The sequence below is a fragment of the Streptopelia decaocto genome (genome assembly GCF_964273445.1).
Source record: "Streptopelia decaocto genome assembly, chromosome: 18".
Classification (NCBI taxonomy): domain Eukaryota; kingdom Metazoa; phylum Chordata; class Aves; order Columbiformes; family Columbidae; genus Streptopelia; species Streptopelia decaocto.
The window spans coordinates 6,302,473-6,318,909 of NC_138673.1; the positions used below are offsets into that span (position 1 = coordinate 6,302,473).

General features: G+C 44.5%; 1 protein-coding gene across 2 annotated transcripts in view; it reads right to left on the minus strand.

Annotated features, from left to right (window-relative positions):
- Positions 1–14,657, minus strand: part of MYO1C (myosin IC) — a 50,512-nt gene extending 35,855 nt beyond the window's left edge. The window contains exon 1 of one of the 2 annotated variants that reach the window (XM_082068355.1): positions 14,527–14,657. In XM_082068355.1, coding sequence (XP_081924481.1) covers positions 14,527–14,652 — 126 coding nt within the window. In that variant the 5' untranslated portion in view covers positions 14,653–14,657. Of the gene's footprint in view, positions 1–6,883; positions 6,906–14,526 lie in introns of those variants that run through there. The other variant, XM_082068356.1, reaches the window with a different exon arrangement.
- Between the last annotated feature and the right edge of the window lie 1,780 nt (positions 14,658–16,437).

The window sequence follows — 16,437 nt, forward strand, 5'->3', positions numbered from 1 at the left end:
ATGAAAAGTTTAAGGAGTTTCAACAACAGTCTGCAGTAAAACTAGATCATGGACCTAAAATAAAAGTATCCAACGATCTGCAGAAATTCCAGATTACGCTAAAAGAAATGGCCTAAGCAGTTTCCAAAAGCAGACGAAAGAAAAGTAGACACACAGTGCAGACTGGCTATCTGGCAGCGTGTCAGGCTTGAGGCCTGGCAACCAGCGGGAGCACGTGGGCAGATGATATTGCAGCTGGCTCATGTCTGAACCGCTTCCCTTTACCCTCTCTATTCTGTTGCTTCTGAAAAAGAGGGAAAAAGCCACCAGACGAAGGGTATTGTCTGGGGTAACCTCCTTCTGACCAGTCTGACAGTACCCCGAAGACCCCACAGCAAACAAAGTGAGTTGCAAACATTTTTATCCAAAAATAGATATCTCCTCAGTTAACCATAAACAGGGAATGATGTGTTGCCAGCATGTTGGCAAATGTATTCCAATGGTCAGGAAAATACAGACATCACTTCAGAAGGACATCCCGCATCCACCAGCATCAGCTTGTGCTCATCCAATGATCCAGAATATTGGTTTCCAACGTTTTTAAAATTGATACTCCTACTGAATCAAAACTACCTTAAATCATGTGGTTTTTTGAAAACAAAATAGGAAGTAATCACATTTATGTTAAAAAACCCACATGGTTCACAATGTAGCAGGCACCCTTGAAGTGTAAGGAATATCCCGCATCCAAGACACAGATTCAACTCCCTGCTCGCTCAGGGAACCACACTGTACTGCTCACAGCATTTTCAAGATTTTCTGCATTGTCAGGGACATAGATTTAATAAAAAACAAAAACAAAACACACATTAAAGAATAATCAAGGAGCCCATTCCTTTGTGGTTCTCAGGAATGCGTGTTCCACATCTGGATAAACATGGGCCTATACAGTAAATGGAAATATTCATTCCCCAGCCGTGGTGAGGTCCAAATCCTTTCTTTCTCTCTCTGATTCACTTGTAGTCCTACACTGGGTAGTTGAAAAACTGCATCAGTCCTGCTGAGGTAGACAAAATATGCAGTCATAGGCAGGCCTGGCAATCTTCCTATTGACCCTACCATATACACAAAACTTTTTCTGGGCTGTGATCTCGAACTCAAACACGAGATCCTGAAGGAATTCCCTGTTACTGGGGTGTAATCGGCTGGTTGTGACAGTTGTGGCGTTAACCGAAATACCAGCTGTCCCGTGGCATTCTGCTCTCCGTCAGAAGATGAGCACTGGCAGCCCTTAGAGTAAGAGACAGGAAAGGGGAAGCATCCACTTGTGCAGCTGCAGACAATGAGCACATCCTCAAAACAGCGCAAGCAATCCTTCTACCTGGAGGCCACCTGTGCGTAGGTGACAGTCCTTTCCTCATAAAGCCACAGATCTGGAGATCTCACACACACAAGTTGGATCTCTTTTGATCTTTTGTTCTGTCTGAGCAAACCCTACTGCCCATGGCAGTGAGGATGACAACAGGAACCATCAGAAGTCTCGCTCTGCTGGGCAGGAAACACTTTCCTCTGATTTGACTGGCATAGATTTTCTAGGTCCCCGTGGGGACAGCGAGTGATACAGGACCATCAGGGAATCTGAGCTCTAGCTTGAAAGAAGGGTCCGGGAGTCTCAAGAATAGGTATCTCCCATTAAAAAATCAATACGTGTTATCAAAGCCTATAATGTAAGAAATACATACAAAACACAGGCAGCAGCTTTGTTTCCTTTGCTTAAAGCTTCTAACAGCTCTAAGATATTGCCAGGGCAGCATCATTTGCTGTTGCAGCAATGACAGGAGCCCAGCGTTGGTCACTCTACAATAATGAGACTGCATAAAGATGAGAGCTGATACAGTGTGCACAGCAAGCCTGAGATTAACGCTGCCCTGCTGAGGTCAGTGGCAACTCTGCCAGCAGCTTCAGTTGTGTTGGAGTACATCCGTGGCAGGAATAGAGGTGAAGCTCTTTTCAATAACCTAAAGAAAAGCATAAAAACTTAAGGGCTTGTTTCAGGAGCTATTGTTTGTATGGCTGAACTAGAAACACAGAGGGACACAGGGAAGTTCATCACTGTAAATTATTGATCCACTGCTTTCTAGGCATTGAAACTGGTAATTAAACAAATGGTAAACAGATACTTCATCAATTATAGAGGTGTCACTTTAAATTACACTTGCTCCAGGATGAATAAACTACAGAGGTTAAGTGCTATGGGTACTTTTTCGTGTGGGCTTCTTGTTCAAAATCCTCACTACAACAATAATTCTAATTCTCTTACATCACTGCTTCAGAGCCACATACTCTTTGTAGATATTAAACTAGATAAGGAGAAATGAGAGTTTTTGTCTCACCGGTCTTTTTCACACAGTGTCCAAAAAGCACAGTCCCATGGTCAGGAGCAAAGATTTGGAGCCGAGACTAGTGGAATTCCTTTGCTGCTCAGCACAATTAGTTTTATGGCCATAAGTCAAGGCCACAGCCTCTGTGAAAACAGCCCTCCCTCAAAAATCGGACCAAAAAGAAGTTTTGTCTACTAACAGTCAATTGTGAAATCTGTGAAGGACTGAGCAGACATTTGATACTGGTAGGTCTTATGGTTTTTAGAAAATATATACAAATACACACCCTCCACAACCTGAAATAACAGTGGCCAACGTCTTCTGAAGCAACATGATGATATCAAAGATAACCTTCCAAGCAGAAATCATGTCACCATCCTAATGACTACTCAAGTTTGATTTATGATAAATTTTTATATCAGGGTACATGCCTCACTGCATCAAGCCTGAAGTTATCTCAATTTCACATGTTAAATATTTTATGAATGTAAAAATATACTTGCTCTAATACTTATTTTGAAATGAAAACAACATCCAAAGAAGAGCTTGTCCATCTTGCAATGAGTGGCACAAATGCTCTCTAGAACCATTATCACAGCTCTCAAATGGGTTTCACTCTGGGAAAGCATTTATTGAAGGCTGAGTTCATCAATTGATTGAGATAGGTCAGGGAGTACAAATACTCATATGCAGCATAAGCAGACAGCTTAAAAGCGCATGCAAAACAACCTTAACAGGTGGACACGGTTGGCATCCTTCACTGAGCAGAAGCAGCAGTGAAGCAACAATGCTGGGAGGGAAGATTGGAGCAACAGAAGTTGCTGGTGGAGGCAGAACAAATCCTAGAAGTCAAACAACTCGTGTGTGCCACGGTGAAGTGGGGAAGAAGTGAAGGGATAGCTAGGTGGGAGTTAGTCCAGAGAGGAAAGAGGAGCCAAGGTGATGAACCGCACGAATATGCTGTGGAAGCTGGAGATGAATGCATTGGCAGCTGATGGAAATATTCAGAGTGGGAGATGAAGGTTGGACAGTAGAAGTTTTGTGGAGGAAGAACACCAGCTCTTAGCAAAGGAACAAGAGAATCAAAAGGCTGAGCTGACTGTCCCTACCACTCCCCAAAAACATGAGACTGAAGCGCAAGGAGAACAAACTCTCCTGCGGGCCTGATGCCAGCTGCTCTATGAAGCTTTCCTTGCCTGTCCTAAGGGGAGTTACACAACATAAAGCTTTATTCATAAGTGCCTGATGGCGTCCTGTGTGTATAACAGCACCTACCAGCAGAGCAGTATTTGTGGGAAATGCAAGGAAGAGTGTCTAAGAGAGATAAAGCCTTTGAGTCGCAGACGAAGCTGCCAGCCCTCATTTCCAGCTTGTCAGAGCAAGTCCTTCTTGAAGTCAGCAGCCTGGAATGAAGAGAATCTGGCATTTGTGCCTGGATGTATGGTTCAGACAGTCAGGGCGGAGCGGCTGACTTTAATCATACTTTCCACAATGGGAGGGTGGGGGGGAGTGGCAATGTACGGTGAGTGATAGGCGTTATCAGCTATATATTCACAAATTCCTCTTCTTTGACTTCGTATTTCAAGCCTGACCTCCTTTCCTGCTTCCACTAGGCCCTAGAGGAGGAGGGGAAGGGCGAGCGCACAGAACTGGAGTTTCAGAGTCCTTTACATTCTCGGGATTCCCGGTGTCTGTGACTGCAGCACAAAGGCAGCACACACTTGTCTGGTGATCTGACAAATTCCACGTTCTGGAGAATTACTGGAACAGCTGATGGGTCACAAGAGTAGCCACATGCAGGTACTACCCATCCCTGCAAAGCTGAACTCCATTATTCCAAAATGCACTAATTACCATTACTGCCTCTGCCGCTCCAGCCTACCTGCTGGGTGACAATCTTCGTGTTTAGTATACACATTTTAAAGTTGTTTCTTTAATTGCCTTTTGCCAGAATATCTCTTTCTGGGGTTAAAAAAATATAAAATCAATAAAGCATCTAAAAATATAGGCTTGCACTAGCAACTGCCAAGCTTCTTTAGCTTGTTACGAAGCCCTTTCAACAAGAGCACTAGTATGGTGTCAAAAAGGAGTAAAGCTGCAAAATAGTTTAATCCAGCTGCCCACAACTGTGTTAGCAACAATGCCCTAAAGAATTCCAGTTCAAACCCCTTTTGGTTGCCTTCTGCCCTCACAATGAGGCTACAGTCCACTAAATCACATGGAGCTTCAATTCCATCTAGAAATAGCCTCTTGAAGTTTCTATTGCAGGATGGCGTTCCCAAATTTTATTTACTTGGGTGCCACTACTGGTGGTGACAGCAACAGCAGCTACAAATTGCAGGAACCTGCATGTATGCCCAGAAAGGGCACATGTCCAGGTCCAACCTCTCGCACGAAAGGTTTTGGCAGCGTAATGAATTCCTTCTCCTTTACCCTTTCTGCCTGTGTCGATCACAACGTCGTGTTCAGATATCACAACACAGTAACCTTGTCCTACTGCCCCACACATCCACCTTGCTAAAGAGCCCCACAGGGCCCAAAAGTCCTTGGAACCTTTCAACCTGTTGAACAGCAGTGCAGTAGTGGGCATCCCTATAAGAAAGATCCCTAAGAAATCCCTTATAAGAAAGATGGGGACAGACTTTTTAGCAGCACCTGTTGCGATAGGACAAGGGGTGATGGGTTTATACTAAAGAAGGGAGATTCAGGTCAGACATGAGGAAGAAATTTTTTACAAGGAGGGTGTTGAGAGCCTGGCCCAGGTTGCCCAGAGAGGTGGTGAACGAACCATCCCTGGAGACATCCCAGGCCAGGCTGGACAGGGCTCTGAGCAACCTTATGTTCCAAACAGTCGGCCTAGCTCCGTATTCGCAAGCTGGGAGGTTTCAGTGCCAATCAGCCCACACACCAGGGCACAAAAGCCCCCCAGTACAACTGCAGAACTCTCTAGCAAACTCAAACTTCTCTGCACTAACACTGACTTCAAGATCAAAACCCAGTAGCATAAGCAGAGAACAGCTACACAAGCCATCATTCGTACCACATTACATTACAGACACGCCTCCAGTGTGAAAAGAGCACAGAAAGTGTCCCCTGAAGTGCCAGAGCACAGTCCCAGGCTGCTGTAGGCTGACCCAGCCAGCTGACATGACCGTGATGCAGCCCCTCCCCAGCAGTGTCTGGCCTGGTCCTCTTCCTCCTCTGTCCTGGGACCAATATCTGTTCAGCTCTGTGATGAGACAGGTCAGGGAACTAAACAAACAGAAAACATTTTGATCCTTCATCATCGCTCTCCAAACTTTGTTTCAATTGATTCACCAAAGGGTCAAATGGATGCTGGCACAGGAACAAGACAGGCAAAACAATTTACATAAAACTTAATGTCAGTATAAGCTTATCTTAGATACTGGGGGAATACGTCCTTACTGGTAAACAAGTAAAGAAAGGGCATTTCATTGAGAGTGATGTGGATAAAGCTATAAGACTCTCTGGCTGCTTGTTTTGTCACCTATCCTTTACATATATATTTGCCTCCAAATGTTTAAAACATTGAGAAGTAATGCACATTTATCATTACCAGCGGCAGTTTCCAGGACAAACCCAGAAATGACACTAGAGGCTACAGGACTGTCAGCTGTAGTGCTCAAAGATCAGGAAATCAACAATATAAATTACCTAACTTGACGCATATGGCTGTACATGTCACGCTAGATTTGCCAGCAGAAGCATGCCAAGCTAATACACTGCTCTGCTGTTCAACCAGATTGTGAACGACTGACACTTTTTGGCAGGTGCCTTAGAAATGAGGGCTAACGATGATGGGCTCTAATTGCAAGCAGAGAGGAGGGCAGGGGGGAGGGAAGGGGAAGCCCACTCCACACACTCATTCCTGCCACTTCCTGACCCAAACCAACCCTCCCATTCCCTATCAATTTGCAAATCTCAGTTCAGCCCACACTAAACACTGATTGATTTTCTGCTCTAACAAGCGCTGTGTCACATTTGTGTTGACTAACCATCAGCTCAGATAAGTGGTTTGTAATTAAGATAATTTGGCTTGGGACCAGTTAAAGTATGGCCTGAAAAGCACTTTGGAGAGTTCAGCACAGTGCTAGAGATTAATCAGAGAAGTTCACTGCTCAAAACAAAAGACAAGTGTTAAGGAAGTTTTTGATTCCCTGACAGCCAAGCACCAAGCTGACAGATACTTTTAGACCTTTGTACCAGAATTTACCTTTCCAGTCTATCAAAAATTAAAACCAAGATTTGTCACAACAAAACTTTTTCTCAGAAAGTAATAGCTTGCTTGTACAATGCTCAGAAAAGATTTCTTTCCGAACACCTGCACTCAACCTGCAGCAACAGTGATTTTTGTCCACTCCCCATTTCCACTCAGGTGGCAATGTGATCTTTTCACAGATGCTGCCTATTTCTGGTGGCAGACAATTAGTATTTCAGAAAAAATGCATTCAGTGACAAACAGTCCACTTAACTGAAGCCTCTAGAAAAAAGTAAACAGTTACATGAGACCGGCTTTTGAGTTCCATGGACTTCAGCCTGGACATAGTTCACATTCTCATCCTACACGGAACCACTCTCAGGAATTTTCCTCCCATGGCAAGCTGAGCTGAGAAAGTGCTCTGGGTAGCAGCAGTTGCCAGGTAAATCTATGCAAGGCTTAAGGTTGGAAGGAGCTCCCCTGTGTCCCCACCTAGACACGGAACCATCAGAGCAGAAACAGCCGCTTGGCAACCGGTTAGGTTTCAGTTCAAAGAGAGAGAGTGAGATCATACACCCCCTTTCACTCTGCAAGTTTTTTGCATACAGAGCTTCACATCTCTTGCAACATTTCCTCTTCACATGGTGCCCTCATGACCAAGCACAGAAGTCCCTTCTCTCCCCACACTCACCTCCTGCCAGGCTCTCAGCACCAGACACACAGTCGTGGAAGGTTTTGAGGTGGTCACTGTCTACAGCAAACTCCGGGAAGAGCAACTCATCTTTTGCTCTCCTTTCCTTCCTATTTCTTCCTTGTATCAGGACACAATTATCTCGAATCAGATTAGTTTATACTTGAGACAAATAACATCTGAAAGCTTTACCTAAATACATAAATGACGCATAACCACCAACCATGTATTCTTTAATTATATCAGGGAAAATGAAAAGATAGTGTTCTTATCATTATGTCATCCCATGTTTTTCTTAGATGTTCTAGGTACTCTCACACACCTGTTTTAGAAATACCTCATAAAAGTGCATAAGTCATCCCTTCTATTATCCTAAATTGCTCCTGGCTTTCTCCAATCCCTGCAGAAGCAGTCTGAGAGCACTGTTTCTTCCATGAATTGAGAAGACATCTTTTTGGTGATCTTAAGGGATAGGATTTTACAGCAGCCAATATCTGACAGGCAGCGATTCTGCTCATCTGTACTTCTGCAAACAACTTAAAGAAATGCTTTCTGCTGGAAACCAAAATGCTAAGTGCTGAAGCTGAGTACCAACTAAAATAATAATAGAGTCAAGGGCATTTATCCTTAAGTTATTTCACATGGCTGAGCTTTAACTTTTCTTCAGCTCTCCTAATTATCTGTAGATCCACTACTTCAGGAGGATGCAAAAGGAGGAGAACAGAATAAGATTTGTTGGATCTATGATACAGGCTAATTTTGGCCTCCCAGCCTCTTCTGCTTCCCACACCTTTTTATCCTCCCAGACTTTTCCAGCCTCACCTTCTTCTTGGTCTCTACTTTTCTTGCTGACCTCCCACACCACTTTGGCCTCCCACTACTTTTCGTTGTCTTCTTACTGGTCTCCCACCCCTTTCCAGTCTCCACTTTTCTTTCTGCCTCCCACATGTTTTCACCCTCTACTTATCTTTCAGGCTCCAACCCCTTCAGCCAGCACAAAATACTCAAACCCTCTTAAGGTTATCAATATGCAAGTCCCCTATTTAATCAACAGTGCCTCACCTTGATATGTGCATGCATACTTTGACCAGAAACAACATCCATCCAGACATCCCGCAGTCATAAGAGCACCATCTTACGCCCATGAAAACATTCTGGCTCTCTCAGTAACTCCTGCCAGGACTCTCATAGCACTGTATCATTAATTGTGTTAATGGAGGTACAAAACACAATAAATTCTGAGATGGTAAAAATCAGAGCTTCAGAGCAATGTTTTCATAAAGTTTAGGGGGGTGCAACCCCCCACTATTCTTGTTTAAACAAATAATAGATGTTCTAGCTTTGCTAACAGCTCCATAAGCTGCTGTTCCCAGTTCCCATCCACAAGCTTTCCAGACAAACGAGCAAGATTAAAGTTAGAAATCATCTACGTTCCCACAGAGTGCTGTGATCAGGCATACAGACACACACTCTGTACTTCTCTGCAGAACTTGCTTTCGATCCCCTCCTCCAACTTTAAGAGCAACAAATCCATGCACAAAGAAAATGTGGATTTTGGAAGTCACATATTTTATATTTGCCCTCATTTTCAAATGAGACCTTAAGTTTTCCTTTCTATCTTCAAACAAAATTGTGGCCAAAAAAAGCTTGTGACTTTAAGAGAAATCAAAAATACAAATTTTGAATAGACTATTCAAAATGCAGTGTTTGCCTTACTTGAGAAATGTGATAGGTACTTTTTTGTGGTTGTTGTTTTTGGAAAGGCGCAGTTCTTCATTATACATTACTACGCTTTTCCAGTCATCATATCGCTCTGAATCTTCTCTTCCAAGCTGCACTATTTTTTTAATAACGTGGTACTTAGTAGCTCTCAAGGAAAAAGAAGGACAACTGACCACAATATTCAGAAATGCACAAATTCAAAAGGAAGACCTGAAATATCTTAAAAAGCTACATTTTAACGGTCCAAGCACTCCTCCCACACAGCCCCTTCACATGCAAGTCAGGCACACTGAGCTGCCCCCACTTCATTCCCACATGAACAAAGTGATGGAGAAAACCTATTACAGATTAAGCCCATTGTGGGCATTTGGCGTTGTTTGGTCAGTACACAAAAAACAATCCAGTGTGCAAACCCTGGTTGTTCTTATAATCTTAGCAGAAATAATGGGTGGGTAGGAAAGCTACCTGCAGCATCCATGAGAAAATAACGGGCTCACACAAAACAGCAGATAAACAGTGAAGAAAAGGCAGAAAGCTGCTCACAACTGAACTTCAGTGCTCATTTAAAATAAGGCAAAAGAAACATCTGGTTTGCTGTCTAAGTTCCAGTTCTGTCAGAGAGACAATTCCTGGCTTCCTGGTGCAAAGGTGTGGCTTTCCCTCCCAAGATGCAGAAGAGGCAATTCTGAACAGATTCCAAAATCCTCAGAGTGCAAGACAACCTGTTATTTAAAACAACAAGGTGTGTACACAGAGAACAAGGGTTTCTGGTCTCTAATTTGGAAGGTTCAATAAACTTCTCTAGAAAAACAAACAAACAAAAAAACCCCACTAATTCTGTGCAATAACCTTCCCTCTTCTCAAAACTGCACCACTGTCCACATCAAACTTTGCTGCAGATCAAAAACTGAATTGCAGGAACACTACTTATAACGCAACATTGTGTAGCGTTGTAAATATGTATCGATTTTTGTTTTTTAAAAATGTTGATTATAATGTGCTGCCTTGTAATGTGTGGAACTGCATACTCTAGTTATTAAAGTTAGCAAACAAGTCTGGCTGTTGAAAGCCATTTCCCTCAGTAAACAATGACTCAGTGTGGACTGTATAATGTAGAAGTTATTAGTTACTGTTAGTGAGTTTAAAAAACACAACTCGCAACACTATACAAAGACATATTTCAAAAGGGAAAATAGTTTTCCTCCTACTTCTACGGTTCCAGTTACACTGTTTCAGTGGAATTTAATTTTCTAAAAAGCTAAACAGATCACTATCTCCTCATTATATAACTGGACATTGACTTAACGGGACCCTTCAGCCATGAACAATAAGCACAGTGAAAGAGCTGAGTTCATCCTCTTTTCTGTTCTCAGTTTGTCATTATAACGCTGAAGTAAAGATGATTCTTCCTTGGACAGGAATATCCCATCTAGACCAGGCAGCAGGTGGTAATGAAAACAGACGTCAAGACGACCATAAAATATTGAGGATATGGTAATGAAGAAAAAAACGCAATTGTAAGCTCAGCAAAATCCTCTGACAAACGCTGTTCTCTCGTTGAATTACAGCTCCTTCAATAATCCTCCTCTTCATTAGTAAAATGGACAAATACACCTGGTGATTGTCAGCTGGCATAAGGCACCACAGATCACTCTAACTAATGAAATGCAAGCTCAGCTGCTAAGACACAACGGTTTCCCTGAAGTCTTAAAACCACACCAAAGACTGTTCTCCAGCTGGGGGTATGTGCCGTCTCAAAGATGAGGACATCATTTCTGTATTACGTTCTGTAAGGGTGAAATCCCTGGTCAGATATAAGAACACCACAAGGAAATACGGAGTCAAACATCCATGTTGAGCTTTTACCAGAAAAAGAAATTACTGAAATCGTAATTGAAAGGCAGGGCCTTTTAAAGCAGCTGTAGCTTGTAAGGTCCAGTCTGCATCCACACAGCAGGCTGAACACTGTCACAATTCTGGTTTTGTCCACGTGCATCTTTTTGCCTAGCCAGGATTTTAGAAAGCTCTTTTATGGAGAGAGGAAAAAACCCATATTAGTCTGGGGAAGCAGCGACAGAATTGGTTTTTGTCATTCACAGACTATCTATTTCCTGGCAAAAATCAGAACACATCATGACATACCATTCTTTGACACTACCCAGTTGGTAACAAAACTTTCCAATAACTGCAGGCTGCTGTAGGGTTCAGCTCCAGCACCTTTCTGCCCAGCAGGCACACACAGCAGCACTCCAAAAGTACTGCCAAATGCTAAAAATCTATGTCCATTTATTATCAGCCGCTGAACTGAATTACAGGAAGGGCGGTGGCCAGGCTGGACCGAGGTCAACATACCGGTTAAAGGGCTGCAAGTGTCCCCATGAAGAACAGCTAGTTGGTCATTCACATGTGACTGAGTGCTTTCCTAAAGAAAAAAGCTGCCAGGGAAGCCATCCATGCATGCACGAATGCCACGGAGTTCTAAATACTAACCTTGAGCACCTTCCAGTACAGGAATTTAATATAGGACAGACTACACTTAAGATATATATTAGACAAGGTACTGGCCCTGCTGCTCCTTATTGTATTGAAGAGTATTTAAGTAATGCAGGGCAGCGCTTTAAGGAACACTGGACCTTCCACCCCCACAGCACATGACTCAGTTGCAACAAATTACTTCAGATTTGTCCACTCAGAACCTTTTGCCATAACAAACTTTGTTAGTGTTTCACATTTAATTACACTGCTTGCTTACATCTTTATTAATGCTTTCTGGGAAAGGGCTGGCCACCTACCCCACAATGCATCAACAGGGAGTGACGTATGCAGAGGAGGCACAACACACACTGCAGGATGTTTTCCAGCAGAAAGATGGTTCAATCCAGACAGATGCACAGCAAAAGTGGTTCCCTCCAGGCAGAAAAATAAGCACGTTACAATCTCCCAAAAAGACAACCCATGCAAACCTCATCCACTAGAAAAGATGACAGAAGCTTAGATAGATGGTTTCTGTCGAAGTCAGGGATAGTAATCCTCGTCAAAGCCAACCACATCACTCACAGTTGGTTATAAAGCAGGATATAACAGAGTAAAACCCCTGATGGAAGACAAACACATGCTATAATTGCAATCACTTTACACCAGTACAAAGCGCTGCTGCTACCAGAGCAATCCCCACCTGATCCCAGCCATTTCTTCCTGTGCCATCGTATCCTTTGTGCAGGTGGAGACGCTCATGTGCTCACACAATGAGCTGAGATAATGCTCCAGACAAATTACCTATTTGTTTTGCTTACTCAGTTTTAACTTGGATCAGTTCTGCAAAGTTAACCACGTTTGGCTGTCACCAATACAGGTAAGCCAAAGCACAATACAAACAGCTTTCCCCACAGCAACATTTTAAAAACATATAAATATGCCTTTATATACAGTTCTTTAGCTTGTATGAAAGTGATTTAGTTACATTTGCATCACGTACAGAGGGCAGTATGACATACCATCCTTAGGAAAACCTGCTGTGCTTCAAGCTCTCTCCACCTCCTTTTCTGCAGTGCCAGTAACACATTATTTTCCCAAATATAAATTTGTCTTTCAGAAGGCATTAGTTATTTGAAAGCACCCTGTGAACAGTCCTCACCCGCTACTCCTTCAAACTGGGAGGCAAAGTGCTCCGGGCCCAGTGATCCTCACCATTTTGCGTGCTGGAACTATTTGAAAGTGCCAGGTGAGAGCACAGGGAGGGGACAATGAGCTGCAGCGCCCAGGCGCTACGGTTCACACATCGCTTGGAGACGGTGGCCAGATGCTGCAGGTCATTCCTCCCGCATTTGGTGCAGACTGTTCGGTTTGACAAATATATAATTTCTCATTTAGACATTCTAAATTCTGGAGATGTATCGTAAATCACAAGTTTCTTTGCTATTAGCTATGCAAAAGAGAACAGAAATTGCACACGCTGCATCTTCAGTCACATGGGATCTCTCACTCCCTTAGTATATTATGATTCAGAATTTCTTTTTTAAAAAAGATCTACCCTTTATGTCATGATAAACTCGGATAGCATGCGTGCACTCTAGCACTCCATTGGTCCCTGCCAGGCAGAATAGAAGACAAGACTTATAATTACACAGCCCCTCCCCTAAAACACGGGATTATATCCAGTATTAAAACTGAAAATCCTTGAGAGTTTTGACAGTGGTTGCCATACCAGGGCCTACTGTAAAAATTAAGAATTCATTAGTTCCGTGAGCCTTAGGCAGTTTCTAAAAGAGTTTTGAAAAGGTGCTGACAACTGGTAATTGTCTACTGCCCCAAAAGGAGATGAAAGAAAAATGCCTTTCTTCCCAAGTACTCTAAGATGTGGCTCTGCTTTCACAGCTTGTCCCACCAACCAAGCACATTTTCCCATTTGTCACTTTCTAAAACCAGGCAGCTGCCATCCACAGGTAGTTTTGAAAAAGCAACAGCCACAAAAAGAATAAATACAAGCATGAACTCTGTATTGTATCTCAGGACAATTTTTCTTCTGTAATCCTCCCACACGTGAGGATGCAGATCAAGCCAGCTCACTAGAATGAGATGTCCATTCAGCGAAGAGTCAGATTCCTTCCATAAATCACCGTCACTCAGAGCAATTAACTCCAGGTATATTGGAAAAGGGGAAAACTAGCACAGAAAGCAGCACGACAGATAGCGACCCTTGAATCTTAGTGGGGATGCAGACCTGTGGTCTAAGCTGGAGAATTTATGGTGTTTGACCACATTTCCACCTATAAGAGAGGACTAAAAATACCGAGGTTTGTCATTAAGTGTTTTCCGGGAACCTGTACAAGCACTGGCAAAGAATTATTATTCCAATACACATATAAGTGCTATCCACAGCAGGACATACCACCAGGAAGCACAAAACACTGTGAAAACACAGAAAACAAGTTGGGTATGTACAAGAAAGCCATTCTTCTTCAGAAGAAGGCAGGACCTCCGTGACACGGCCACGTTTCAGCTCAGGAGCGGACTTTCTCTCGCCCCCACGCCCAGCCGCGCCCTTTCTCGTTCCGGCTCCGGCTCCTCACCCGGCGGGATTCACCCCGTCCCGGACAGGAGCTCGTTGCATGCGGGATACAACCAGGGAAGCGTTACCAGAGTGTATTTAGTAACGTTACGGAAGGGGAGGGACTGCTCCGGGCTGCCGGGGACATGCCGTGCAGCCGCCAGGATGCCGGCTGCTGTGAAAGGGTCATTTGTTTCTACCCTGGAAATTTTGAGAGTTTCCGGGAAGGTCGCTGACTCCAGGGGAATGGCCGAGCCGCGGCTGTCCGCCCTCCCCGGGCCGCCGTCCCCGGCTCCCCTCTGCACCTCCCGGCGCAGCCCCAAGCCGGCAGCGTGTTCCCGGGCAAGCCGCGGCCATGTGGCCGAGCCCCGGAGCCTTTGGGCGAGCACGGGCCGGCGGATGGTGGCCACGGGTCACCCCTCCCTCGGGCTGCAGCCGGCTCTGCCCTGGCCACGCCGCTGCGCCCCCCGCTCCGCACCCCGCTCACCTGCGCTCCGCGCCCCCCGGCGACGCGCCACTCGGGGCCCTGCGGCGACTCGGCGACCGGCTCGGTAGCGACTGCCCGCGGGAGCCCGCGCCGCGCCGCTAGTGAGCATGTCCGAGCGCCGGGCATGCGGAGTGCGAGCGGCGAGGCCGCGGCTCTGCCTCCGCCCTCACCTGCCGTCAGCTCGGCAGGGCGGGCTGCGGGGCACGGCGGCTCCCCCGAAACCCCCCCGGGCCGCCCGCTTCGGCACCGGGTCCCGCAGAACCGTGACCCCTCCGGGTCCCCTCCGCCCGTCCCGGAGCCGGGAACCCGCTCGCACTGATTACATTGTTCGGGACAACAGCATCCTGCTGATAAGCTGCTCTACCAAATCGGTTCGCGTTCCTGTTGCTTAAAATTCCAGGCGCACCTGTCTCCTCCAGGCGCACAACAGATAAACCTCGGACACTCGTGATAATTTTACCATCCCTTCCCCACCGACGCCCGTTTGTGGGAATCACCTAAAGTGTATCTTTCTGAAAAGGACGAAGGGTGAAATTCAACTCTGGAGCGATTCCCCAAAGGCAGAGTGAACTCAGGGAACCATCCACTCTGTGCAACAACACCCAGCATCGGGGTTCGTCTCATGTGAAATACCAGAGGCAGCCTCACCAGGATCCACAGGAAACTCTGCATATGATTTAATCTTATAATAACAGACTGAAACAGTAAAGCTCTGCACTTTCCACTCCTGCAGTAAAGGATCTTCAACTAGAAGCTTTGGTTTGTATTAAAACACGGGACATGAGAAACTACTTTTCTCTGGCCATTCCTGCAGTACAACTTGACAAACAGAGACTGCTGTTCTCAAAGTAGCAAATTACAGTTTTATGGACTGTTAATGAGTATTCAAAACTTCTCAGAAAGCTGAATGAATGGCTTTTCTCCCTCTGATGTCTCCCCCAGGATCCTGGCACATGCTATTCGGGATGAGGTTTAAAGGAACAGTTCCCTCTGGGAAAGACAATTCAGTCCAGGCAGTGTCCTCTACTGTCACTGCAAATAAGTCAGTAACATCCCTAAACCATTTACTGGAAACCAAAGAACACCAGAACTGCCACCATCTCCTCCTGACAAGGCAGACCTCTCAGGTTTTCTGAAGTAAAATTACCTAACTGTTGTGTAATCAACACAGTAAATGTCTTCACTAATTTTCAGATCGAGTTTCAGATTACCTACTAGAAAGACAATGCTAGGAAACTGGAGCAACATGCACAGATGTGCACTTCAGAACACAATGGCTCTGCCCAGAGCAATCTGCTCCCAGAACTGAAGATACATTAAACAGTTTATAAGTACATAGGACAGAGAGAGATAAATTCAGAGTTACATTTAGGTACATTTAAGGATTAGGAAGATTTTAAAGTTTTTTACACAGTTCCTTCTCTTTAGACTCTTTTAGTTAGCAAGTATACAAATGCAGTTCGAGAATATTCTGAAGCAAAGAATGGCCATTCCTTCCAAGTACTGAAAACTGAAATTATTCTAAGAGTACTGTGTCTTTTTTAACTATCTATATCTACCATGTCAAACCAGAAATAATCAGCTGATGGATATTCCATTTGCTAACATACAAACCCTGAACCCAGGTCAATAAAAGTCACAAGTTAACAGAATACCCAGTTCCTCAAGATATAAATAACAGTCCATTAATATGTTCCTCTACCACCAAATTTCTGATGCATGAACTTTCCTATAACATTCAGGGCATGAATCCAGCCACAACGTGGGCAATCAGTATTGAAGAGGATCAAAATACTCTTTTCAAAGCTGTTTCTCTTCCGTTGTTGTTTGAAAGTGCTTCCAGAATTTGGACAGAATGAATATGGCTGGGCCAATACAGCAACTTGATGTCACGCCAACTTTGCTACGCTG